Below are 27842 nucleotides of genomic sequence, written 5' to 3' on the forward strand. Positions count from 1 at the left end.
TTTGAAATAATATGGTGATTTCTTGAATCCTTAACTCAGTTTCTTCTAAAATTTCTGCTAGTGATTTGTATGTCTCTATTGCCTTTGAGATTTGGATCAATCTGAAGGAAAGATTCTCCCAAAAGAATGGGCCTCGAATATTTCAAATCCATAAATCTATACCATCTCTCTCTCAAGATCAACTTTCAGTGAATGCTTATTTCACTTGCTTGAAAGCCCTATGGGATGAGCTGGTCATTTACAAGCCAGTTCCTATTTGTTCATGTGGTGTTGTGAATGTTTTGAACTCATATGTTCAACAGGAACATATTTTGCAATTTCTTATGGGCCTTAATGAATCTTCTACTTCAGCTAGGGCTTAGATTCTATTGATGGTGCCTTTACCTCCACTTAACAAGGTTTTTTCGCTTGTTCTTCAGGAAGAGCAATTGAGAGAAATCTCTGTTACTCCTCTTCCTGCTATTGATCCTCATGCTTTTGTTTCTAATTCTGATGTTCCACGATTTTTGAAATCCTTTGCTAAGAAGGATAGACTGGTTTGTAAGCCATGACAACAGTCCATGGTCAATTAAGTTATCCTTGGTGACAATTCTCCCTCAATAGTATTTCCATTTTCTTTGGCTGAGGCAACATCAACAATTGTTATCTGTGCTCAATGTTGGCTCTCAGCCTTCTACTGATGATTCCAATCATCTTGTTAATGCAGTAGCTTCATCATCTTATTCATTGTCTATATATTTTATTTTCAACATTCTATTTTTCATTCTCATAATTCATTTGTTCCCTGTAATTTAGATTGCGTCCTTGGCGCGACTGACCATATGGTCTCCTCTGTTGATCTCTTTACATCTGTTACTTCTGTTGTAAATACCTCTGTAAAATTATCTAATGGTCATAGTGTCTCTGTCACACATATTGGCACCATTTCTATATCTGAACATCTTGTTCTTCTTGATGTTCTTTGTGTCCTCTCATTTACTTTCAAATTAATTTCCATTAGTAAACTTCTCAAATCTCTCACTTGTTATTTTTTTCTTTTATTCTGACCTATGTTTCATTAAGGACCTGACCACCTCGAAACTAATTGAATTGGGTAGACAAAAAGGAGGCCTCTATACCCTGCAACAACCAGGCTCTTATCTTTGTCCCCAATTATAATTGTTATCTGACAATAAACATTGTGATTTGAATAATACTTTGTTGCCATCTGCTTGCTTTAATTCTTCCAAATATTCTCTGTTTCATCCATGGCATAATCAATTTGGATATCCATCTACTTCAAGAATGTCTTTCTTGAATGATTTTATACCTAATTTGGTTATGTCTGATAGCCCTTGTCTTCTTTGTCCATTAGCCAAACTAAAAAAGTTACCATTCCCTAATCATAATAACCTTTTTTATTTGCCTTTTGACCTTATACATTGTGATGTTTGGGGACCTTTTTCATTACCCACTATTGAAGGTTACAAGTTTTTTTTTAACAATTGTTGATGATTGTACTAGGGAAACTTGGAATTATCTTTTTAAATATAAATCTGAAGTCCCTCTTTTAATCTAGAAATTCTTCAAGATGATCAAAACTCAATTCAATACCAAAATAAAAATAAATAAAAAACTCGTACTGATTATGGTACTGAATTTTTTATATCTCCATTTCTCTCTTCTAAAGGATTCATCCATCAACATAGTTGTGTTGAAACTCCAAAACAAAATTCTGTTGTAGAGAGAAAACACCAACATATTCTTAATATTGTTCGTGCTTTGTTGTTCCAATCTCATTTACCTTGTCATTTTTGGGGTGATGTTGCATTAATATCTACATACCTTATCAACCGAATGCCTACTTTTCTCTTAAAAAATAAGTCTCCATTTGAGTTGTTGTGTCACATTACTCCTTCCGATGATCACTTAAGAACCTTTGGTTGCTTATATCTTGCTTCCACTCTTCCAAGGTCTTGGACCAAGTTTGATTCTCGAGCCAAAATGTGTGTCTTCCTTGGATACCCTTTGGGTGTCGAAGGTTACAAACTCTATGACCTGAAAACAAATCAGAGTTTTGTATCAAGACATGTTGTCTTTCATGAACATGTCTTTCCTTTTCTTTCTTCCAAATTAGATTCATTCCATGACTCAACAACCCCTCTTCCAATTCCTTTTCAGTCCTCAACACTTGATTTAATAAATGTGCCTTCAACAACACCTTCCCATAATAATTCTTCCATACCTTCTGACTCATAGGATCTTCCCAATTTTGAATCAAATGATATTCCCATATTAAACCCAAGAAGATCTACCAGAATCCGAAGAGCTCCTGGTTACTTGCAGAATTATTTTTATAATTCCTTTGCTGTACACTCTAAATCAGTTTCTTTAGCAAGTTCTATTTCTTCTTCCCTTCCTTCAAATGTCAAATATAATATATCTAATTTCCTATCTTATGATCAATTGTATTCTAGTCATAAGTCTTTTTTTTTTTTTTTTGCTATTTCCTCTGATATTAAACCTGAGTTTTATCATCTAGTAGTCAAGCTCTCATTGGAGAGATGCTATGACTACTGAGATTATTGCTTTAGAACAAAATAATACCTGGACTGTTGTCCCTTTGCCTCCTGGTAAATAGCTCATTGGATGTAAACAGGTATATAAGATCAAGTACTAGGCTGATGGTTCTGTGGAATGTTATAAAGCAAGACTGGTTGCTTAGGGTTATACCCAAAAAGAAAGTTTGGATTAGTCTGAAACTTTTTTACCTATTGCCAAGATGACTACTGTTCGAACCTTGTTAGCTATTGTTGTTGTTCAGAATTGGCATCTCATTCACCTTGATGTTAATAATACCTTTTTGCCTGGGATCTTTTAGAAAAGGTATACATGAAGTTACCTCTTGGTTTTCACATTAAAGGGGAGTCCCAAGTTTGTAAATTGAACAAGTCTCTTTATGGTCTCAAACAAGCATCTCGACAGTGGTTCTCTAAATTTTCTAATACTCTTCTTGATCTGGGTTTTGTGCAGTCCAAGGCTGATTATTCCCTTTTCACCAAGTCTACTAGTAATTCTTTTATTGCTATCCTAGTCTATGTTGATGACATATTGATAGTCAGTAATGATTTAGATTCTGTCAATTCTTTGAAAATTTTACTTGATGCCAAGTTTAAACTCAAAGATCTTGGTTCTCTCAAATATTTTCTTGGCTTAGAGGTTGCCAGATCTTCTACTGGTATTTCATTATGTTAGCACAAGTATGCCCTTGAAATTTTACAAGATGCTGGTTTTTTAGCTTCAAAACCAGTCTCAATTCCCATGGAGCAGCATCTGAAACTTAGTAAAGATGATAGGGATTTATTACTAGATTCAACAATGTTTCAGAGGTCGATTGATAGGCTTTTCTACCTTACCATTACAAGGCCAGATTTATCATATTCAGTTCAGAGACTTAGTATATGGATCGACTTAGACAACCTTATCTACATGCAGCTTATCGAGTCTTATAATATGTTAAAATGCTCCTAGTCTTGGATTGTTTTTTCCAGCTACTACCTCACTAACACTGAAGGATTTTGCAAATTCAGATTGGGCTTCTTGTCTTGATAGCATGAGATCTACAACTGGGTTTTGTGTTTTCCTTGGTGACTCTTTGGTTTCTTGGAAAACCAAAAAACAGCAGACTATTTCTCTTTCTTCAGTTTAGGCTAAATACCGAGCCATGGCCTCCACCACATGTGAAATTGTTTGGATTTTAACTCTTCTCTCTAATTTTCATATATCTCATACTCATAGTGCCCAGCTCTTTTTTGACAGTCAAGTTGCATTACATATTGCTGCAAATCTAATTTTTTTATGAAATGACTAAACACATTGAGTTAGACTGCCATTTCATCCGTGACAAGATTCAAGTTGGAGTCATCAAAACTTTTCATTTTGCTTCCCAACATCAGTTTGCTGGTGTACTTACCAAGCCCTTTAGATCTCAGCAATTTCAAAACTTAATCACCAAGATGGGAGTGCATTTCATTTACTCTCTATCTTGAAGGGGGGGGGGGTGTTTTAACATGTAAAATTACTTTACACGTGCTACTCATTGTAATCTTCCATTATTGTATTTTTTATTTGTTTATCTTTCTATTTCTTCAAGCTGTGTTGTATTTTAAGCCTTAGTATAAATACTTGTATTTTATTTTCGGGACTCATTCATAACATTTTAACATTTTTCCTATTATTGATCAACACAAGAAGGTTCTAGGTTTTCTTCACTTTGATACTTTTCTTTGCCCTTTGTCGATTTAGGCCTAGTGTTACTTTTGTTGCACTATTTTTTAAAACTAGTGCAAACTTTCTCAATCCAAACATATTTTCTATATATAGGCAGGATTACTTTTACAAAACTTCAAACAAAAACTCTCTCTAAAACTCTCTTTTAGGATTTCATAAATTTTCAAGAAAAACATCAATCCAAACATGCTAAGTCTGTCAAATGTAACACAACCCAGTTTGAGAATTTTTATTCATGCGTTGTGAAACCCAAACATATCCATCCACCTCATCCTTTTAGATCCAATATCATGGCTTACCAAAAGAACCCATCAATATAAATAGCGTCATTTCTATTGGAAAACGTTCGAGAAATACAAGAGACGATTGACCTCGTCTCAATCATGGCTTACTAGAGGCTTTCTACTCAACTTATCAAAATTTCAGAAAAGAATGAATTCTTCATTTATTAAATATAAAATTTAGTATCATGGGCCTTGTACACCAGAGAAAATATTTAAAATGAGGTTTCGAATTAATATTTACTTAATGCAATGATTTTTATATTTTTTTTCTAAAAAAAATACATTGCACTTATTTTTTGAGGTTTTTATTGAATTGAGTCTTATAGCTGTATTTGAATATTGAGTTGAGTTAAGTTGTGAATAGTAGTATTTATTGGATCCCATTGGGATGAGTATGCCCCATTTAAATGTTGAGCTGAGTTGTGATGAGTTAAGCTCTTTATGAATAGTAGTGAGTTAAAATAGTAAAGTGAGTTTTGTGGAGCCTACCTAAGATAAGTTTAGATCTGTTTAGATGTTAAGATGAGTTTAGATGTATTTATGATAAATTAAAAAATGTTATAGGTCCGACGTGTAAAGAGGTGTTAAGTTGAGAAAGGTTGCGGGTCTCACGTGTAAAGAGGTTTTGATTTTTGAGTTGCGATGAGTTTAGTAATTTGAGAGTTTGATATTTGAATGTTATACGTAGCTTAAAATTAGACTAAACTAGTTCAGTCCAAGTTTTAAACGGGTAACTTTTTTAAGTTAAGATGAATTTAGCTTTTTAGGTTGAAATGTATGAAGTATGTAGGGGTGTAACTAGTCCGGTTCGGTCCAGTTTTGGACATTTTTTAGATCTGAACTGGTATATACCGATTTTGAAATTTGAAAAATCGATATCGCACCGGTCACACCTCTAACCTAGTACTCCAGTTTTACAAGTTCAGGTCTGATATTTTTTATTTTTTTGGATATATTATATAATATATTATAGTACATAATAATATAGTGATAATATATTATAGTATATTATAATATATATTATAATTGTATTAGAGACTATAGTGATATACTATAATAAATAATATGGTGGTATATTATAATATACAGTGATATAATATTAGTATATTATCAACTAGCAAACGTGCTCTAGTTTGTGAAAGTGAGCAAATTTGGATAGAGGATGGCACAATGTAGATTATGTCTACTATTTTGAGTGAACAATCTATGTAATGGTGACATAATTTTGTCTTTACTTTTTTTCATCAATAGAAATCATATTAAGTAAAAAAAAAAAAAAAAAAAAAAACTATTAATACAATAGACTATAGTGATATAGAATTTTAAAATTTAATATTATATTAAATAGTAATTTATCATATAATACAAAATTATTTTATATTTAATTATATATTATATATAAAAATTATACATAATATAAAAATCCTATAAAAAATATTTTATACAATATAAAAAATTAATATATATATATATATTTATATATAATATGAACTGGCTCGGTCCAGAGTTAGAAAAAGGAAAATTGGAACCATACTGATTTTGACCAGTTTTGAGAAAAAATAAAATCAGTATCAGACCAAACCAAATCTAGTACCAAACCAAATCCATTGATTTAGTCCGGTTTACCCGTTCACCAATTTTTTTTTTTCATCTCTAGAAATAAGTTGACATGAGTTTAACCTTTTTATGGAAATATTGAAAAAGTTTTATGGAAATATTGAAAAAGTAGTAGGTCATATTAATTATTAGTTTAAGATGAGTTGAGATGAATTAAGTTGGATTTAACAACCAAACACACACTAAGCAATGGCCTAAGTGGCCTATGCCATGGATTAGAGACATTCATCATAACCCAAATAACAATCACTCCCAACAGCAAAGAAAAATACACAATGAACACCATTGTCCCCTAAACAAGCATATCCCTACCATAACAAGGAAAAGAAAAAAGAACACAATTCCCAGCAACTCCATCATTGCTACTCACCAACACTCAGAAAAGCCCCTGGAAAATTCTACAAGAAAACAAGCAAAAACCTCACAATTCACCACTATTCACCCAAGGAACGTAGCAATGCAAAACAGCCCCTAAAAAACTATTCCAAAGAACACCCCAAATCACCCAGCAATTTGAAAGCTTCACCTTATTTGTTTGCAAGCCATTTCAACCATCCTTACTATAAAAACTCTACCATGAGATGCATCATATTTTATTGATGTGTGAATTGAAATATCGTAATGCTATATTTATTCAGATAAGAATTATTATGATTTATATAGAATGAAGGGTAAGTTTTGAAAGAATATTTTGCACATACATACATTTGTAGTGTTCCTCATTAATGTTCACTCATTTAAAACAGGAGAAGTAAACTACAGGACTACCGAGTCTTGATTTTAAAAGAAAAAAAGAAGGACAAAAAGACAACTGGAAAATAACACAAAAAAAGAAGAAGATGAAAGCGGGTTAGCTTTCCAAAATAAAGAGCTAGAAACAATTATCCAAAATTTTGAGAGTTGAGTATTCAACTTTTAATTAGAGTTTGCATGAAAACTGTTAGTCCCTTAGATTTTGAGATAGTTAAAATCAACATCGATTAATCTTAAGGTTGAAAAATCTTATAATAAATCATGATTATTAATGAGAAATACACAGCGATTGAGCCACAAACACATCCGAGTTCTAAAACATTTGCCCCAATTCTATGTAAAAAATTGTTGAGACTGTCTTGGTAGATATAGTTGTTGGTGCTGAGTAGTCACGAATCAATTTTTGTGAGAATTCATAGTTTTAGCTTTTGAAAAGAAAAAGAGCAGAACGGCAACAAAGGCTGGAACTTGGGGAAAAACAAAACGAAAGGAACGCCTATGGTGTTTTGCCTCTTATTCGACACAGGCGGCAAGAGGCAGGGGGATTCCTCTCCAAACATGTAGTGACACGAAGTGAGTTCATTTAGGCTCTGTATTTCTCTCCACGCTCTATGGTGGAGGTTACTTTCTAGTGTTGGATTTTGTGTTGTATTTTAGTTTTCTAATGAAAAATATTTCATCAATTTCCATGGCTATTGTAATGAGCTTGGTTGGCTAAATTCTTGTACTAAAATTAGAGGTGAAGTCTAATGATTTAGATATTATTTCGGATCAACAATAGAACTTATATTATGAGTTTAATTAATTGAATGGTTTTATTATTTGATACTTTAATTATCTATATATTTATCTTGATTTATTGTGATTTTGTACTACATTGAATGCATGAAAAATTCATGTGATATTCAAATGGGTTTGTGAATACTTTAACCATCAATTGTTCATGCTTAATCTTTAATGATTAGTTTTCTTGTTCTGAATTGCTAAATCTTCCAGTTAGACAGAATTAATATTCTAGTTTAATTGAAATAAATTGATCAGAGACAATATTCTAAATTATTAGACCGATCTTTGAAACCTTAGTCGTCCTTCATGTTGATTTAGTTTATCATTTTAGTTGTATTATGTTATTTTAAAAATCTTTATATCAGTAATCTTCTCTTCTATTTCATTACAGGTTCCTTTTAATAATTTGTTTTTATTATTTAAGTTTAGTTTTATTATTTAATTTTAGTTTCCTTATCATATAAGTTAATTTCTATGAATTCGACCATGTTAGGTACCACAACACCTATATACTAGTAGGTAAAACTGCTCTGAAATTTTAGTTTACTAATTTGAGTCAAATTTTAGGTATAACAACGACATCTTAGGTTGATTTGGACTTTGTAGGGGAGCCATATGGAGTCCCTAATTCAGTTGTTTTGGAGGCGCTTGGGCCCAATTATGGTGTGATTGATTCGGAACAGTTTGTTGGAAAGGTGGCCCTTTTAATGAGTTTGTTCCTGATGGGATTACACCTCTCCTTTTGCCGTCCGATTCGGGATGTTCTGGATTATTTGGGCTTAGCTATGTCTCAGCTTCATCCCAACCCCTGGAGTTCGTTATTATCATGTTGCATTGTGTGTGGTGAGTATTGGGCCCTACTGATGAGGAATATCCCGACCTTACAGCTCGGGAGTTCCAACACACCCATAGCATTCGATGTATTGGCGGAAACCTATGCGGTTTCTGTTGAGCCTCACTATCCTCATGTCAAATATTGGCCCATGAAGTTTTTTTTATTTTTTATCTGGGCATGGGTTGGGAATACCCAGTGGGAGAAGTCTGTTGCTATGAGTTTTCTATATATATAAAGGTCAAAGAACACGTTTGAGGTAACTTTTGAATTCCATATACTTGAAATATTCATTAGAATACATACTGACTTAGGTATCGGAGGTGTACCTAGACACACTCAACCCTCATACTTTCTGATTACAAGTTATTGGAAGTCGTTCTCAGAGCTTCAAAACATGCACATGATAACATTCATGCATTCCTTTTTTGGTTTATTGTATATTGAATAAAAAATCTCACCATTCATATAAACTTTTCTATTTTAATATAGTAAATGCTGAGAAATAATTTTTTTTTTCTAGTAAGAGATAAAAGAAAAGGAATTTTTGTAGACCACAAAGAAAAGAAAAGTTCCAAAAAGATATGTATTGATATTATTAGTGTAAAATTTTTAGTCCGAATTGGAAAAATCAACCGAATCGGACCGGACCGTAAACTTGTTTGGTCGATTTCGATCCTCTACTTGTGGGACTGAATAGGTTTCGGTCCAATCTTGGGGTGGGGTCTTTTCATTCTAGACCGAACTTTCACCCCAGACCAAACCGAACCGATTGAACTATAAATATATATTTCTAAATATTTTTTTATAAATTATATATATAAGTAAATTATGTGATTTTCATCTAACCTATGACTATTGATAATATAAAATGTTAAATATATAATTATTAATTAACTAATATCAATTAATGAATCTATAATTATCAATTTTGATCATTTGAACAACTTTTTTAAGTTATTATTAAGTAAAAAATGTGCACCAAAAAGTGATATTTGAACTTTATGGACGTTTTTACCCTTTTGCTTTGCTAGGGTTTTTTTTTACGTTCTTGTTTGCATGGCTACCGTGATGGGCATTGATGGCCCCATGCTGGCGGCCAATTCCTGTTCGTTTGCAGACCTGGTTTCTGCAGTTTCTCATCCAATTCCTGATGTGCAGCTAACACCAAGGGCCCATAAAACCATGGATGGAGAAGTATACTTTCTGTTTTCAAAGGAGGAGATTGTGAAGTCGGCTGAACCATTTAGGTTCTCACTGGTGCTGAAGTTCCTTAGGCAGAGACCATCATTGGATGCTATTAGGATGTTCATTAAAAACAGATGGGGCTTATCTGGTATTGCGGTGGTTTCAGCCATGAGAAGGCCACATAATGTGTTTGTCCGATTAACATTGGAGGAGGATTTTAACAAGGCATTCTTCTTGAGGGAAGTTTGTGACATAAAAGGGGTGGCTTACCGTCCGTTTCATTGGACACATGAATTTTCTGAAGAGGAGGAGCCTTCAGTGGTTCCCGTTTGGATATTTCTCCCAGGTTTGGCTCCGAATTTTTATCACCCATCTATCTTGAAAAGCCTCACGTCGCCTATTGGAAAGTTCATTCGGACTGACAATTCTACAAGGTGTGCCACTAGAATAGATGGTGCAAGGGTATGCTTAGAGGTTGATGTTGCTAAATCCCCTTTGTTTTCGTTCTGGATTGGTGCGCCCTCTTGTCCTACAAGTCAGTTGCAGGAGATAGTGTATGAGACTATGCCGGCATTTTGCTCTATACGTAAAGTACAGGGCCATAATTTGAAGACTTGCAAGAAGGGTGTTTTACAGAAGGATAAAGAGAAACAAAAGGTTCGGCTGGAATATCAGATTGTGCCGAAACAGTTGAAAGATGTGGAGTTTTCGGGTTTGAATGTTGCAGTACAAGGAGTGGCTGATCCGTGTACGTTGGATGCGGTGGTGTGGGTAGTGTTGAGCATATTGTTGAGACGGAAGATGAGAAAGTGGAAGATGTACAGTTGCTGGAGTTGCAGGGTCACAGTTATGATGATAAGGCAACGGATGGTAATGCAGAGGCAATATGCTTTGTTTCAGAGGTGATGGTGCCAGTGAATTCAGAGGTGCTGGAAATGCCATGTTCTGATTCTGTGGAGGTGGTCCAGAGAGCAGTGGAGTGCAATGAGATGGCTAAAGAGTCTCCAATGGTGTGCGCAGAGGTGGAACATATGGGAGTAGGTATAGAAGAAGGTACGGGGAATGAGGAGAATGCCTCTGTTCCTTCAACAGTGCACGTTCAGCGTATGACAGAAGAGCCAGGGCTGATTCCAGTTGATGTGTCTCAGGAGGCTCTTGTTTCCATTGTGGTAGCTCATGCAAAAAAGGTACATGATCTTCCGTCTGTTGAGTCGAGTGCAGAGAAGGTGACCATAGGGGTTAGTAATGATCAATTGGCTTGTCTTTTGGATCTGGAGATGGGGGAGGGTAAAACTGTTTTGCAGAAAGATGTTTCCTCTGATTCGGATATAAGGGAGGTAGTGGAAGAAAAGGGTGAGGATGGTCACAAGAAAATTCGCAGCAGTAAACGGGTAATTGGTTGTGCTTCTAAATTGAATCTATGATTAGTCCAATATTGTATTAGAATGTTAGAGGGGTGAAATCTTCTAATAGCAGGTTGAAAAAGATTATGAAAGTATATAAACCGAAGATGTTTGTGATTGCGGAACCTTTTTTATATGATGAACAATTGGATGATGTTAAAAAAATGCTTGGTTTTGATTATGGGTTTTCAAATGGTGCGTGGAATGGGAAATTGTGGATGTTGTGGATGAATGATGTTAATGTAAGCATGGTTAGTTGTGAAAGTCAGCAAATTTCTGTTCTTGTGGCTGATGGTGGGATGAAGTGTAAAATTTCTTTTGTGTATGCTAAATGTTTATGTGAGCAACAACAGGTGCTGTGGGAAGAGCTTGCCAGGGAGAGTAATTCTAATGATCCTTGGTTGGTAACAGGGGATCTTAATATTATAGCGAATGATGGGGAGAGACGTGGTGGCCACGACCTATGGTGGCCATGGAGGAGTTTAATTCTTGGATACATAATTGTGGATTAATGGAATTGAAATTCTTGGGTAAGAGTTATTCAAGGTGCAATGGGCATGCTGGTAATACACGGAGTTGGGCTCGTTTGGATCGTTCCTTGGTAGATCAAAAATTTCTTGGTGCATTTCCGGATTCAGTTATGAGATATTTACCTCGTACATCATCGGATCATGCTCCTATGGTCATTTCGTTAGTGAAGAGTTTTGAAGGCTATGGGCCAGCGCCATTCCGTTTTCAGCAAATGTGGGTGGATCATGTTGATTTTGCTAGATGTGTTCGTGAGGTTTGGGATCAAACTGATGACAGTGGTGCTCTCATGAAACTGGTGGCAAAATTAAAAAGGGTGAGAGTTGCTCTAAAAGCATGGAATAAGGTAGTTTTTGGGTGGACAAGTGGGCACATTCAAGAGTTGGAGGATCGCATAGAGAGGCTGGATGAGTAGTTGCAAGTAAGGTATGAAGAAGATGTGGAACTTGACCTGTTGGCTTCAAAGATGGAACTGGATACCTGGACTCATCGTGAAGAAATTCAGTTGGCTCAGTGTGCTAAAGTTAGATGGTGGAAGCATGGTGATAAAAATTTCAGGTATTTTCATGCTCTTCTTAATAAAAGGAAGCAAGTTAGGATTATGGAGATGAGTCTGTCTAATGGTACTACGTTAAAGACACCGCAAGATATTCATGATGGTGCTGTGAAATATTTCATAGATTTTTTGGGTCAATCTACTTGTGTAGTACTTCCGGATTTGGGAGATTTAGTGTCTAATGTGATTTCGGATGAGGATAATTTGAGGCTTTGTTCTTTGCCTACAGAAGAAGAGGTGAAACAAACAGTATTCAATATTCCTATAGATAGTAGTCCTGGCCCGGATGGTTTTGGTTCAGGTTTCTATCATGCTTGTTGGGATATTGTGGGTGTGGAGGTGGTGGAGGCTGTAAGGGATTTTTTTTAAGGGAGTTCCTCTCCCTAGATTCTATACGGCTTCTTTTGTTGTGCTTATTCCTAAAATGGCTCAACCGACAGAATTTGATAAGTTCCATCCCATCAATTTATGTTCTGTTTTCTACAAAATCTGCACTAAGGTTTTGGTGGCAAGGCTTGCCCCTTTATTGCCTGCTGTGATCTCCTCTGAACAATGTGCTTTTATTCAAGGTAGAATTGTTTTTGATAATATCAGTCTCACACAAGAGATGGTGCATTCTCTTAACAAAAAGGCTTTGGGTGGTAATGTTATTTTGAAGCTTGATATGACCAAGGCTTATGATAGAGTGGAGTGGGAGTTTTTGTTACATGTGTTGGCAGGCTTTGGTTTTCTCCTTCTGTTAATGTTCTGATTAAAAATTGTATTGACTCGCCTTGGTATTCAGTCATGATGAATGGGACGTCTTGTGGTTTTTTTCAAGGACGGCTTGGGTTGAGACAGGGGGATCCTCTATCTCCATATCTTTTTATCATTACGGAGGAAGTTTTTTCCCGTGTACTAAAGAAGAATTTTTAATGTGGTAATATTAAGAGTTTTTCGCATCCGAGAGGTGCGCCTCTTGTTTCTCACATTCTTTATGCAGATGATGTAGTTATTTTCACAAATAGAAGGAAAAAGTCGATGCGAGAATTGATGAAGGTTATTGAGACTTATGAGTCTTGGTTCGGGCAGCGAGTGAGTAAGGAGAAGACGGCAATATATTTTGCGAAGCAATTCTCTGCAAGGCGGAAGAGGGATCTTATTAATATCACTAGTTTTATAGAAGGTAATTTTCCTTTTACCTATATTGGTGCACCAATTGCTACTGGAAGGCTTACTAATTTACATTTAGATCCTATTCTTAATCGGGTGAGGAATAAGCTTGGGGGGTGGAAATTGAAGTGTCTCTCTGTTGGGGGCAAATTGATTTTGTTGAAGCATGTTTTGTCGAGTATGCCTATTCATATTATGTCTATCCTTCAATTGCCAAAAGGGATTTTGAAAATTCTAAACAGGCTTCTCAGTTCATTTTTTTGGGGTGAAAAAGATGGTAAGGAAAAAAGGAAATGGGTGGGATGGAAGTCGATGTGTAAGCCAACTAAAGAGGGGGGAATTGGTCTGTGTGATTTTGATGACGTACAGCATTCTCTACACATGAAATTTGCATGGAAAATTATGACTGGGAGTGATCTTTGGTCACAATTGTTTCGTGCTAAATATGTTGGGGATAACCATGTCTCCTTAATGGACCTAAGAAGGGGTCAAGATTTTGGAAAATGGTGGTTAAATGTATTCCAGCGGTGTTAGATAATTCGAAATGGAGAGTCCGGGATGGGAATATTTCTTTTTGGTGGGATAACTGGTTAAATGAAGGCCCTCTTGCTATTTCTTATCCAGTGATTGATGAGCCAAATATGATGTTGGATGATGTTAGAGTTGAAAATGGTTGGGATATTGAAGTTTTGGAAAAGTTAGTGGGAACACAAAAAACAGAGGAGATTTGTAGTTTTTTGGGTGCTCACAAAGATGGACAGGATTTACTTATTTGGATTCCTACTAAGGATGGATGTTTTACTACTAAAAGTGCATGGCAATGTGTTTGGGTTAGTGCACCAATGGTGCCTTGGGCTAAGTGGGTATGGCATGAAGCTCTACCAAAAAAAATCTCTGTTTTAATGTGGAAGGTTTTTCATAACAATTTAAGTGTTGATGATAGATTGAGGAGAGTCGGTATACCCATTACTTCCAAGTGTAATTGTTGTGACCGAGGAGGCTATGAAGATTTAAATCATGTTATTGCTACAGGTGATGTGGCTTCTGAGATTTGGAAGAGGTTTTCTCTTATCTTGGGAATTCCTTATGATCCAAATAAACGATGGTTTGAATTGGTATTAATGTGGTTTAGACCGGCGTCTACCAAATCCCAGGTGGGTAATATTTTGGGCCTTATTCCTTCTATTATTATTTGGAAATTGTGGCAATGCAAGTGCAAGGCACGGGTGGAAGGTAAAACCAGATCGACAGAAGAGATTTGGAGGTCTATTTGTGTGTGGCTAAGAAATGTGCAAAATTCCTTAACAAAAGTTTCAAAGATTGGTTTTGCTGATGAGGAGAGGTTGAGGGACTTGAACATACCGGTTTTACCTATTAAAAAGGTGCAGGCTAAATTGGTTTGTTGGGAAAAGCCAAAAAATGGAAGATTTAAATTGAATATAGATGGGTGCAATCTTAGTAATCCAGGAAGTTCAGGTGTGGGGGGTATTATTCAGCATTTGCATGGTAATATGGTGCTGTCCTTTTCGTGCTATCTTGGGGTGGGTTCTAATAACCATGCTGAATTGAAAGCTTTGTTAATAAGGTTGAAATATTGTCGAGCGTTGGGTCTACATCAGGTGGACATTGAGTTTGATTTTTTGATTTGTGTATCTTGGGTTTAGAAGAAGCATTGTGGAGTTTGGTATTTGGAAGATTTTTGGGAGGAGGCTATGAGACTGTATGAAGGTGGGGATTTTGCTATTCACCATGTTTATAGAGAAAGAAATGCACCGGCTGATTTTTTAGCTAAAATGGGAGCTCAAGGCTCTACCTTGGTTTGACGGTCTTTATTACATGTTCCAAAATTTCTTAAAGGTTTGATTCGTATAGATAAATTGTCCTTGCCTTATGTTAGAGGGAATTATGTTATTTAGAGGTCTTTAAGTTGTATTATTGTATAAAGGTGTGTCTTTGTTGGTAGGGAGATTTATTTTAGGCATGTATTGTTTTGTCTTTATTGTTTAGTTTTTATATATTTTTGGTACTCCTCCGTTAGAAGTGAGGGTTTTTTCTTAATAAATTTGGGAATGAGTCACTCTTGGACATGTGATCCTAACTCTTTTTAAAAAAGAAAAAGTAAAAAATGTGTAAATAAATTTAAATAATTGTATTATTTAAAATTATAAACCTTATTGACTTTTTTTTTTCTTTTAATCACTAATTGGCCGAAAAAACACATTTTGGGCTTTTCTATGTTCTTTAAGAATGATGGACTTTTTTATATGATTGAGCTTCTATTTAAAACTGGCTCGGACTAATATAGACTGACCGAAATGATCTATTAGGGGTGATTGATTGAGTCCAGTCTAGTCTAAGAAAATAATAGATCGAAAGTATCTACCTTATGAATTTGATCCGTATTTGTACGGGATGAAAGTTATTGTCGTCGTTTCATATTAATAGATATCCAAGTGTTAAACAAAAACAAATAGACTAACAAAACCACTCATGAGGTACGGTCACTAGGCAAAATGAAGCTGTTGGATGTGGCTGTGGCTGTGTGCACATGACATCATGCATGATTGATTCCATCTCTTGCCTCTCAACTGCTCCTTTGGGATTTTCTCTTCGTATTGCCGGCCAATACAATTAAAATCAATTTTTCTGCGATTTCTTTTTTCCTCTCCTCACTTTGCTGCTCATACACATCTTAAAAGCTTTAGTTTCTTTAATTCTTTTTTATTTTTCTTTTATTCACAGTAAATATCCTACCAACTTTCACCTGTACTTACAATACCATAAGAAAACATTCCGTTTTGGTAGAAAGGAAGTCTAAGTTTCCCTGCATTCTGCCTATTTGGAGCCTGCCTATGTCATGCAAACATAGAAAAGGAAGATTGGATCTTTGCACCGTATCAGAAAATATCATAGCCTGAATGCTTTTTCAGTATATTTATTTTATAATTCAATTTATTTATTAATTCATGTATCCCTAATAAGAGTTGTTAGCTCCACTAATTGATCCCAATGAATGATGATGAAGAACTTGAAATGGTAATTTTTTTTAATCCAATCCAGATTTATATATCATTTTTAGAAAATAAAAAAAATAAATGAATTGTTCCGATATTTTAATTAAAAAAAATAAGAATATTTTATGAATTATTGTAGTCGCCCCACAACAACTTGTTAAACAATAGTAATATTGTCTTTAGAAATAGATCATGAGGATTCCCAAATTTGATAAACATGTTTCACATGCACTATGATAGTTAGAGATATATAAATATATATATACACATATATATATATATATATATATGTATATATATATCAATATGTTGAAGTTTCTGTGTGTTAATCCATAAATTATAATATATTTTATTTTCTTGAATATTGAGTAACATGAACTGCCTCATTGTAATTAGATAGGAGAAAACAAATACCCAAATCACCATATGAAGTCCCTTTAAGGGTGTTGACTGGGTGTATGTCATGCACCCCCTTACCACCCATTCCCACAGGGGCAAGGCCCGTGCCATGCACGATATAGGCTGGGTGCAAACTATGCTCCTAAGAGGGCCACTCAGCCCATCCCACCGTGGGCTCGACAAAGACATTGACGGCCACAAATAGATCGTTGGTGACCTTTGCCTCTGCCAAGGTGGTCCTTGACCACCCTCTATGAATGCGGCACTCATCACAACCACCGTATGCATGTAATGTGCACTCGGTTGATGCTTTCTTACCCACTCACTGTGGAACCGGAAAAGATCTGTGCGGCCACCACATGGACTGCCTGGACTTTTAGTCTCCAATGCAACTGTGGCCGACTGATATGGTAGTGTGAGGTAGCATCCCAATTGTGGAGGCCATGCACATAACGTGCATCCGTAAGGTCTCGTTGGTGACTACAATAGCCTATGTCATCACCGAAGTGGGCGTGCACACAGTCGAGTCCCACCTCAGCCACTTATTGTGGGCTAGTGAGGGCCACCAATGGCCGAGCCTGGGACCTCTAGCTATGTCTGTCATCGGCAAGGTGTATCTCGGCCTCGATGTCTCACCATAGTGGCAACCTCCATAGCTCGCAATGCACACAGGTGGGCGAGATTTACACGACAACCTTTCTGGTTCACAGGCATCTCGCCCACTAGTGGTTTGCTTGACCACCTCCCCTGCATGGTGGTCTACTCAACCGATTACTTGCCATGGTGATCTACTTTACCACCCAACTCAGCCATGGAAGCTCCTCATCAACAGAGGAAGCTCCTCACCCCCCTCCTTGACCCCGTAGTGGGCAATAGTCTGTCCTGGGCACTACCGTGGTGGGAAATGGCTATTAGTCGCAGTGGACTAGTGTTGGTGAGCCACAAACTCACCAACTATATAGTGGGCAAGCTCCCTAGCTCGCCTGTGATTAATCATCCGACGGGTGAGCTCCTTTGTCACCCACTGTGACTCACTTTTCTCATGATAGGTTAACTTTTCTCATGATAGGTTAACGCTATGTATGTATAAGCAATTGCTCACCCCTAGCGATGGGAAGCAAGCTCCCCAACTCTGAGCGACTCAAGAGCCCAACAACATCTTGCCACCCTCATGGTTGGCAATAGCTCACCTTTGCTCAACCACCAAGTAGCCTACACAGCAGGCGATAATTGTCTGCTCACAAAAACTTTGCTCGCCACAGAGAAGGTCGACTCCCCCATGTGCTCACACACAACAATCTCTGTTGCTACAAAAATGCTCAAGAATGGACAACTTCCCTAGGAAAAAACCATTCATCAGCGAACAATTCTAGTCGGAAAAAACATAAAGCAATGGAAAAAATTGCTCTAGTTTGTCTCTCTCAAACTTGCTATTTGAAGTTCTTTTTTCCACTAACAAATTTGATTTTTGGAGCTTTCCCGTAAAACTCCTCGACATTCCATGAGAATACCAAAGGTAACATGACCCATCATGAGTGTACTTTGTTGGAAATCACCCGCATGACACAGAACACCGCCTACAAAGCCCCTCTCGGGCATCTTAATCTGTCTTTATCAGAATAGATTGCTCAACATCACGGGTACTCCCAAGCCTTCATCACACTCTAGAGAAATGGCTCGGGTTTACAAATCTCAAACTTGTAATTTGTATTACACTTACCCATTTTGTTTTTGGGGAAAACCTCTTAGGACAGGCGAACTTCGCTTCATGCCACAACAGCATGATCAAACTCAGGCTCCTGCCACAATAGTGCAATCGAGCATCCCCTCAAACACTAATGACGAGTCTAAAAACTCGTGGTGACCAAATGGGAGCGTAGGTCAAAAGGCCCTGTGACCCCCAACACTAATGACGAGTTTGAAAACTCACAATGACCAAATGGGCTTGAGGTCAAAAGACCTCGCAGCCCACAAATACCAATGGCGAGTCCAAAAACTCGCGGTGACCAAATGGGTGCGCAACTCAAAAGACCCAGCGACCTTGCCATCAAAATGGATGCACAGTAAACAGACTCTACGACCCTCACACAACATCTTCTCCAACAAACGCCGAGTGTTTACACTAGTGCCATAATCGCCGCCAATGGGTTACCTTCGGGAACGAGTCACCGAGCTCCAACTGTCTCATGCGGGTTTCCTTCAGGAAGGAATTGACAGGCTCGACAACGGTCTAAGATGGACCTATGGAGTTGAGTTGACGAGCTTCCAGACCACTTAATCATGCATTACAAACAAACAAACTATAAAATCAACCCCAAAATGGGAACATCAAATGACCATTTACACAAAAGAGCAGAAAATCCAGTACTACCAATACTAGCATAAACGATCATGAAAATACACACAAAAAATCAATCATGGAAATATGCACTCTTCGCCTACAATAAACCATCTCTCAACCAAACATCCACGCAAATAAAATAAAAACTCAAAATCGAGCTCTGAGCTCTCACCAAACGTGATCAAGTACATTTCCTACCAAAGTCGAGCTGCACGTTCGTTGCTACCATGGATGTGTACATCTCTTGCCAAAGCTAAGCCCTATGCTCATACCTAATGCAGTCGAGTACATATCCCGCCAAAGCCGAGCCTCACGCTCACACCTAATGCAGTCTAGTATGTCTCCCGCTAAAGCGAAGCTCCACATTCTTTGCAACTGCAATCAAGTACATCTCCTACCAAAGTCGAGCCCTGCACTCGCACCTAATGCAGTTGAGTACATCTCCCACCCAAGCCAATCTTCATGCTCGCCACTACTACTGTTGAGTACATCTTCCGTCCAAGTCGAGCTCTACACTCGCCACAACTACGGTCTAGCACATCACCTGCTTATCACTCCATGCCAAACTCTTCACTACTTAGCACAAAACAAACAAGAAAACTAAGGACCAATTTTTGAAGTTTATTTATTCTACAAATTATTGACTAGAAGATTCTCAATACCTTCTTGTTGAGCAAATCGTTCTTAAGAATCACGAGAATCTATAGAGATGAAATTAGCAGTCTATAATTTAGACTTGAGATGAAGCTGAAAATCAATCTAAGAGATGAGGCAAAGAAGAGATAAGGAAAGACACTCAGATTCCTAAAATGAAAAAGTTTCATAATGCAAGTTGGACTCAATCGCTCCAAGAAAATAGTCCTCTATATAAGGAGGAGGTTCCAACAAATTTGATAGGCTCTCCATAGAAGCTCCTTAGGTACAGACTCCCCACACACACACAATGATTCTAAAGGATCTTTCCTAAATTCCTCTATTGTATTGTGTGATATGTGAGACCACAAGAGATTGTAAAATCGTCCATTATAGTGGATTTCACCTCCAAACAACCCGTGGACACAGGCATTATGCTGAACCACATAAATCCCTATGTCTCTCTTTATTTGTTTTTATTCGCTTATTATATATTTCTTGGATCAACACGAAGAGCACCATATCGAAGCCTGAATCAGTGGGCCGGGGATTATTCTTTCTTCCTTTCTGGTCTGTTGCATGTGCAAAATTAAGGCATTAACATGTGGCTTCTATCACATTCTAGAAATTTTAGATTTTCCAAATCAAATGCCTAATGCTTTGTTTATCTTAAGAAACTTGTAGTGTGTGGTGTGTGGACCGAGATCATAAGTAGAATTAGACTGCGTTTGGATGTTAAGTTGAGTTGAGTTGATCTAAGTTCTTTATGAATAGTAGTGAGTTGGATGGTTGAGTGAGTTTTGTGGGACCCATGTAAGATAAGTTTAAAAGGTGTTTGGATGTGTTAGGATGAGTTTAGATATATGTATGGGAATTTGTAAAGTTGGTGGGATCCACAACTGTTCAGTGCTCCCCCCCCCCCCCAAACGCGCCAAACTGATGTCAATTTTTTTTTTTAAAAAAAGTTTTCTTCCAACGGCATGCACTCACAGTCAACTAACGGAATTCCACTCGACATTGAGCTCGAGAGTTTTTTTGATGGGCAAGCAAGAGAGAGAGACGGAAGGCAATGGTGCTAATGGAAAGCAAACAACCAGATGTGCAGGAATCTGCTTTACAGCAAAAAGCAGTCAGAGGCTCAAGTCACGTCCTACAGTAATGAGTCCAGCAAATTCATGAAGTGAGCTGAGTCAAGTTTGGAGTGTTTGGATGGTTGAAGGAGTTTAAAGTGGAGGATACTGAGTTGGGTTTGGGAACCAAACGGGGACTCTACTTAGTCTCTACTTTTTTGGTCCCGCTATGCTTTGTTCCCTTTTTGTAATACCCAAAACCCAAGCCCGGACTAAATGGAAGCCTAGCCTTCAAGAGAAATCGACATTGTCTTGGGTAAGCTTCCTCCCTTTCAAAAGTTTTTTTTTTACCCTGTCGGTTGCTGCTCTTATATCTTCCCATTCAGTTTTTTTTATACCTCTGAATGCCTCTCCACCCCTAGTTCCACCTCCCCACGCCTCTATAGTCTATTTCTCCCTTTAGATTTTTCTATCAACAAACTCTATCCATCCAAAACTCTCTTGCTCTCGTTTTTCTCTCTCTCAGAGTCTCTCCCATTCACTGCAAACCGCCAATCAACCACCCTTTCATTTTTTTCCTTCCATCTAAGGTTTTCTAATTTTCTGACCTATACATAGATGCACTTGTATATTTTCTTCTTCTACATTTAGAAACTACTGCCACACACAATTCCTCCACTCAAGATTTTCCTCGCATGGTCACTCAGCCTTCACGGTGTTGTTTCTCTAGACCACAGCAGTCCCTTGTTTGATGTCGCACCCCAGTGAAACCAACAACCACCTTGACTCTCTGATAGAGTCCTCGGTCGAGATCCTAGACACCAAGCTGCCGCGCCCCTTCTTGCTCCTCAATGACCAATAGGGCTGCCACTTGCTTGACCGTGATGGTTATGGGTGGTGTTGGCTAAGTTCATATGGTTAATCAGTGGCTGATGGTGGGCGAGATTCTAGTGACTGGGCGTGCTTGCATGCATGTGCAGGAGCTGAATCGTCAAAAACAGTTGTGAGTGGGATCAGGTGGTTAAGTGGCTAGCTGACCAAGTCAGGCACACGTGGCTCCTGCTGGTGGGCTGACCCAGTCAGGCACTAGGTGTCTCCTGATGGTGGCTGACCAAGTCAAGCACAGGTGTCACTCACTTGGGGGGGCTGACCAAGTCTCACACAGGTGTCTTCTAATGATGAAGCACACATGGCTAAGGGTGGTTTAAGTGGGTTGGCCGAGTGGGTGATGGCTGAGCGGTTTAAGGGATGGTTGGTTACTCCCCTACTTTGTAGGGAGCGGTTGTGGCTAGACAGGTGTCAAGGGCTGGGCGTGTGGCTTGGCTGGTGGGTGGTAACTGTCAGCTTGTCCCGGACCTTGCTCCAGATTCGACCAGGGTGGCCTGGTGCAGACCAGATGCCCTTCAATGGCAACTCGTGGCTGCCTTAAGCGATGCCCCACTCGAATGGTTCAAAATAATCAGCAAGCAAATGCGAATGTAATGCAATAGACACAATCCAAAATGCTAAAATATCTCAACAATGCATTAATCAAAGGAAAACAATGAAATGAATGGGTTACCCTGATTCACGAATTGCATAGGGTGAGCCTTCTCCTTTGGGATTCACGGATTGCACCCAATGGAGCCTAAGTGACAAAGCACCAATGTGTCTATGGGGGCTTATAAGCCAAATTCGTCTAAATATTCAAAGATAAAAACTAAGTGATAGCCTATTGCCTCACTTATAGTAGAAAGCAATTAAAACGATTACAAAGGGAAAATGGTTCCGGGCCCACGCCTCCTGGTTAAGGCCTCATGCTGTCAGTGGCCCATGCGTGGCCAGGATGACTCACAGCATAGGCTTCATGCTTGCACGCGTGGGTCTTCAGATTGGCCTGCCGGGCTAGCCTTGGCTGGTCCATGGTCCTTGCATGTGTGGCCCAGGTTGTGTGGGCTGGGCACCATTGATGAGTCGCTGGGTTGGACCGTGGTTGGCTTAAGCATGGCAGGCTGCTGCATGGCCCAGGCCAATGGGGCCTGGACGTTGGTCTGCATGGCCCAGGCTGTGGTGCCTGGGCGTTGGTCAGCAAGACCCTGGTCAAAGCCAGGGTGTTGATCAGCATGGCCCTGGTCAAGACCAAGGCGTTGAGCAGCAAGGCCCTGGCCAAGGCCAGGGCGTTGATCAGCATGGCCCTGGTCAAGACCAGGGCGTTGAGCGGCATGCCAGCATGCGTGGGCTTGCTGGGCAGCCGCACCGTCAATTCCAAGGTGGGTGTGCAAGCGTGCGCTGCGCGGGTGCCTAGGCCATGCATGGGCCTTGTGCCTATGCACGACCCATGCATGCACGCGGTGTGTGCGCATAGCCCATGCGTGCCCGCTGCGCACGCTCACTAGGCGTGCGTGCAGTCTCGCCGTGCGCTGAGTATGGTGTGACAACCTCGCTTGCATGTGTGCACCGACTATTCGCTGCCTGATGGAGGGTGACTGTGGTCTAGCATTCACCAAGGGCTCGGTCTGTGGGCAATCAAGCGATGCCAACAGTGCTGCTGGCGTGCTGTCCTGGCATGGGCAGATGCTGGTCAAGGCATGGCCCGTGGCCTCCTGCCTTGGGGTTTTGACACTCTCCCCCATAAACTACAAGCTACCATAGCCTGGTCGGCATTCAAAACTGCCGTCACCCACGTACACAACCCAAGCCACCATTGCAAACTAAGAGGCCTCTGTTTACGCTTGCCAAAAACAAAGCATGTTTTCCTTCGAATGCCTCCATGCAAACAGCCCAGTAATTTTTCATCTACCATATCCCAGTCGTGAAACCGCAAGTGGAGCCATCGTAGATCACGAAGTAAGACTCTATGGTAGGACTGCAACCCCCACGTTGCGTGGTCCGTAACTTCCTTTCCCTTTTTTGCTCGGGTTCTATCTCTTCCTCTCTCGCATCACCCTCTGTCCCTTTCTTCATTTTCTCTCTCATCACCCTCTCTCCCCGTGCACAACCTCCCAAGATCTCTGGCTTTCACATTTGCTACCCAGCTTCGTCATAACTCCTTCCCCCACGGTGAGCACACTTAGGCCCCATGGTTTGATCTGGAAGTTTAAAACTTCCGAGTTCCTCTTGTTTTCGTGTTTCTCCTAATGGCCATGCACTGTATGTTTATTTACAAAATTGTTTTGTATTAAATCTAGTTTTGTTTTGTGAAGCTTTATTTTTAACTATATATTTACGAAGAAGAAAATAAATAGAGATTTGGAATATTTTATTAGTAATATTATTTTTCTAAATTATGAATCTTTGAAGTGAAAATAAGTACAAAATTTCATTTTGAATCATTTTAAAAGAATATATTTTTCTTATTTAACCAAAATTATGGTTTTCTACTATTAACAATTTTGATATAATTCTGCTATTTAGTTTTATATTAGATAGTTAGACCTTAATGGTAAATAAGTTAGAATTTAATGAGTTAATAAGAGATATTAAGTGAATATTGAGGAATTTGAAAAATGACAATACTTTAGGATTTTGAAATTTTAGGTTTATAAGGAATTAAAATAGGTTAAGGTTGGCATTTCGGGTTTAAGTATCGATATATAGATTCAACCGGAATTTAAGAAAGTTAAGCTTGAGTATTTTAAAGGTGATGATTAGATTTTTGTTGGTACTGTTATAAGAAAGATTCAGAAAAGCTAAGAAGTTTAGGTAAACGTGGTTCCTACGCTAAATTTGCATTAAAATAAAATTTAAAAAAAATAAAAAGAAAAAGAAATGAACTGAGGTTGGTTTGTAAAAATGTGCATGTAATGTTTTGAAAAGAAAATGAGAAAATAACCTCAATTATGTGTTCTGCATTCACTCATGAAATCTATATGAAAGAGAAAAGAAAATGCTTTTTGACATGAAAAGTGTAAACGTGAACAATATTTGATATGTTCTTAAATGTGAAAAAGAGAGAATATGATATTTGAGATTTTTGTTCATGTGATATGAAATATTTTGTTATTGATTATTTGAAAATGATATGAATATGTCTCGCACGTGATTTGATATGATATGAATATTAAAAACTTTGGCATACTTATATGTTCTTATTCTGATTCTGAATATGGTTTTGATATGTTGATACTGGTTCATGTGATATGGTTGGTACCAATATGATATGATATGAGTGCACTCACATTAGAAACAAAGTGGTCTTTTTATGTGTTCTTTCTTGTGTGCACACTTGGGGCTCCGAAGTTGAAAAATGAAAAGTTTCACAATATGATACTACCTGATTTGGCTACCGGGGATAGCAAAACCCTACCGTGGGGGTTAAACAAGGTATATCATATGATATGATACGATACGATATAATAAGATGAGAATGTTTAGTTATGTTATGCCAAAGTGTTTTTAAATATGAACAGTTGATTTTTTTAATATAAAAAGATTGAAATGTCGCTCTGTTTTCCTGATAATAAGTTTTGAGATCTGTATATGAAAATGAAATGTTCTCTGTTTCCCTCATATGAAACTTTATGAAATAACTCATGTTGTACACACTAGTATATGTCTTACTGATTGTTGATAACTCACCCCTTATCTTCACAATATTTTTCAGATGATTTTGGATTCTTCAGCTAAGGATCAAATTATAAAGCATTGGGTGAGATGATTTAAGAATTGTGGTTTAAGCTTAGAGAGTTTCTATATGTGCATTGACAAAGTTATTAAGAAAATTTATTGTGTTTTGATGGCTTAGCATTTTGAAAAATTAATTATATTAAGAAAATTAGTTTGAATTACAATTTCTATATGATATTGGGAATTTGGAGTATGGAATTATATTGTTGAAATATGAGTTTAAGTGAAAGGAAATAACTCTCCGACCCTGCGGGATCGGGGTGTTACAGTTCTCATCCTCTCTTCCTAGCCCTACATATTAACTTACTTGCCTCTAATGTTTTCTCTACTAACTTGAAAACATCAAAAACTATTGATCTTGGTTTATATCAAACACGCATGCAATTTCAAGCTTCATATTTATCAAAGAAGTTGCTATATCTCGGCCAACTCCAACTCATTTACGTACAAATAGGGAACAATGAGTCTAGCTAATGATTCAAGGGAAGGCGTATCTTCCTGTCATATGTTAAAACTAGGGAACTTAAGGTAGTTTAAATTTAGTTATTATTATAGTATATATATTTATGATATGGTATTATTATGACTGTTCACCTGAGTAGGCATGTGCATAAAAGGGCCTAGCCCGATTCATCCGAATGGCCTGACATGGGCCCACCCGACTAAAGTCGGGTTCAGCGGGTCAATCCCTTTAACGAGTTATTACACGTCGAAGCCGATCAACCCATCGAAACCATCTCCATCTCTGTTATCAGATCTCTTTCACTCTCTCCATGATCGCTGCTCTCGAAGATCGTCTTCCTTCTTCTCGCCCATACTCCCCTCGCGATTTTCTCTGGATTATAAAACAACAGCGACTCGATTTAAGCTTCATAGAAAGACTTTTGATGGTCCTCTTTGGTTGTGAGAATGATGGAAATGGGATTTGAACGCCAGGTTGGGCACTCTCTCAACTTCTACAATTTTTTTCTTTTTTCTCTTGTAAGCATCCTATCCCATACCCACTCCAAGAGAGCATCCTAGTGGGCCTATTTGTTGGAGGTGAAGCAAGGAGCACTTTTTTCGTTGAGAATTCCTCGTTCTCTTTTGTGTGAATTCCCCAGCGGCGAATTCTCTTTTTTCTATTGTTTCTTTGTCACTTCTTGGAAATCATGAAGAGGATTCCCGAACTGGACTGAGCTGGAGGGGAGCTGCTATCGATATTGGAAACGTCTTCAGTTCTTTCATCCATTTCGTAGCGCGCCAAGCGTACGACCCCGATACGTAACGGCTTTTATACGCTGGCCTGGTTTATAAAGGCCGAGTCTTTCAACTTTGACAACGGCATTTCGACTCAACTCTTAGTGGAAAACTTTTGTCTCTTCTTTTCTATGGCAAAATCGGTTCCTTTTCCGATTAGGTTTCACTGGCTCACGAAATTCGCATCGCAGCTCGCTAAAACCCCAAGACCCACCGGAACGACGCCGCAAAGAGAGTGAGTAGTTAGAGATGGAGAGAAGCAACAACAACGATAGTAGCAACCTGGTTGACGATGGTGGAGCTTCTAGGTTTGTAGGTGTTAGTGGTAGTGGGGTGTCGGTGCTGAGAAAGGAAGGAAGAAAGTAAAAAGGAAAGGGGCAAAATACAGAGTGCGGGTTGAAATTTTTGATCCGATCCGATTGTTGTGGGTCGGGTCGGTTCAATTTTGACATTGGCTGCTGGCGGATCGGGTTTGATCGGCCCCAAATCAACCTTCGGTGGATCGGGTTGCAGGCCTACACCTGAGTATGGATCTGGGTACCCGGCTATAACTAGACCCGAACTTGGACGTGTAAGGCAATCTAAGTACTTGCCTAGGTTAACCCAAGTCAAGCCAGTACTTGGAATAATCCAGATTTTTTAAATCTGAAAATTTGGGTATCCAGGTTGAATCTAGGTGTACCAAATTTTGCAAAATCTCTTGTTTTTTTGTTTTTTTTTTTGTTTTTTAAAAAAAGATATTTAAAAAAATCTCGATACTCAAGTTGTACTTGGATTGAGCGTAACTTATTTTTTGAAAAAGTAAACTTGGTATTGGATTTTAAACCTTGTACAGATCGTCACCCACGGAAATGGGCGGATGGGTAATCCGGTGAACAGGGTAATTAAATTCCTAATTAAAATGGCTTGAGAACTAACCAGCCACCACATTATCACTTCATAACATTATATAATAAATTGGTAGCTCCCTGGCCATACATTTCTCTTTAAATCGATTCAGTTAAGATCTTTACTCCTTTTTTTTTCCTCGCGCATCAGCGAGCCGTCTTTGGAATGTTGCTGTTATGGTCAATGACCCAACAAAACTTGCTACATATGTGTGAATGAAGACATCACGCAAGTGACAAATGAAGGAACAAAGATAATGTTAAAGAAAAAGATTAAAAACAAATG

The 27842-nt window shown here is 38.2% G+C and overlaps 1 protein-coding gene across 1 annotated transcript; it reads left to right on the forward strand.

The window, feature by feature from the left end:
• The first annotated feature begins 11643 nt into the window (after positions 1-11643).
• On the forward strand, positions 11644-12075 carry LOC122282294. The gene has a single exon (XM_043094252.1). The coding sequence runs from the start codon at positions 11644-11646 to the stop codon at positions 12073-12075; it is 432 nt and encodes a 143-aa protein (XP_042950186.1).
• The last annotated feature ends 15767 nt before the right edge of the window (positions 12076-27842 follow it).

Source organism: Carya illinoinensis, chromosome 11 (genome assembly GCF_018687715.1).
Source record: "Carya illinoinensis cultivar Pawnee chromosome 11, C.illinoinensisPawnee_v1, whole genome shotgun sequence".
Taxonomy (NCBI): domain Eukaryota; kingdom Viridiplantae; phylum Streptophyta; class Magnoliopsida; order Fagales; family Juglandaceae; genus Carya; species Carya illinoinensis.

What these genes read in the sequence shown, in the direction of transcription:
- LOC122282294 (XM_043094252.1), top strand. Translation starts at nt 11,644, where the DNA reads ATGGAATTGAAATTCTTGGGTAAGAGTTATTCAAGGTGCAATGGGCAT.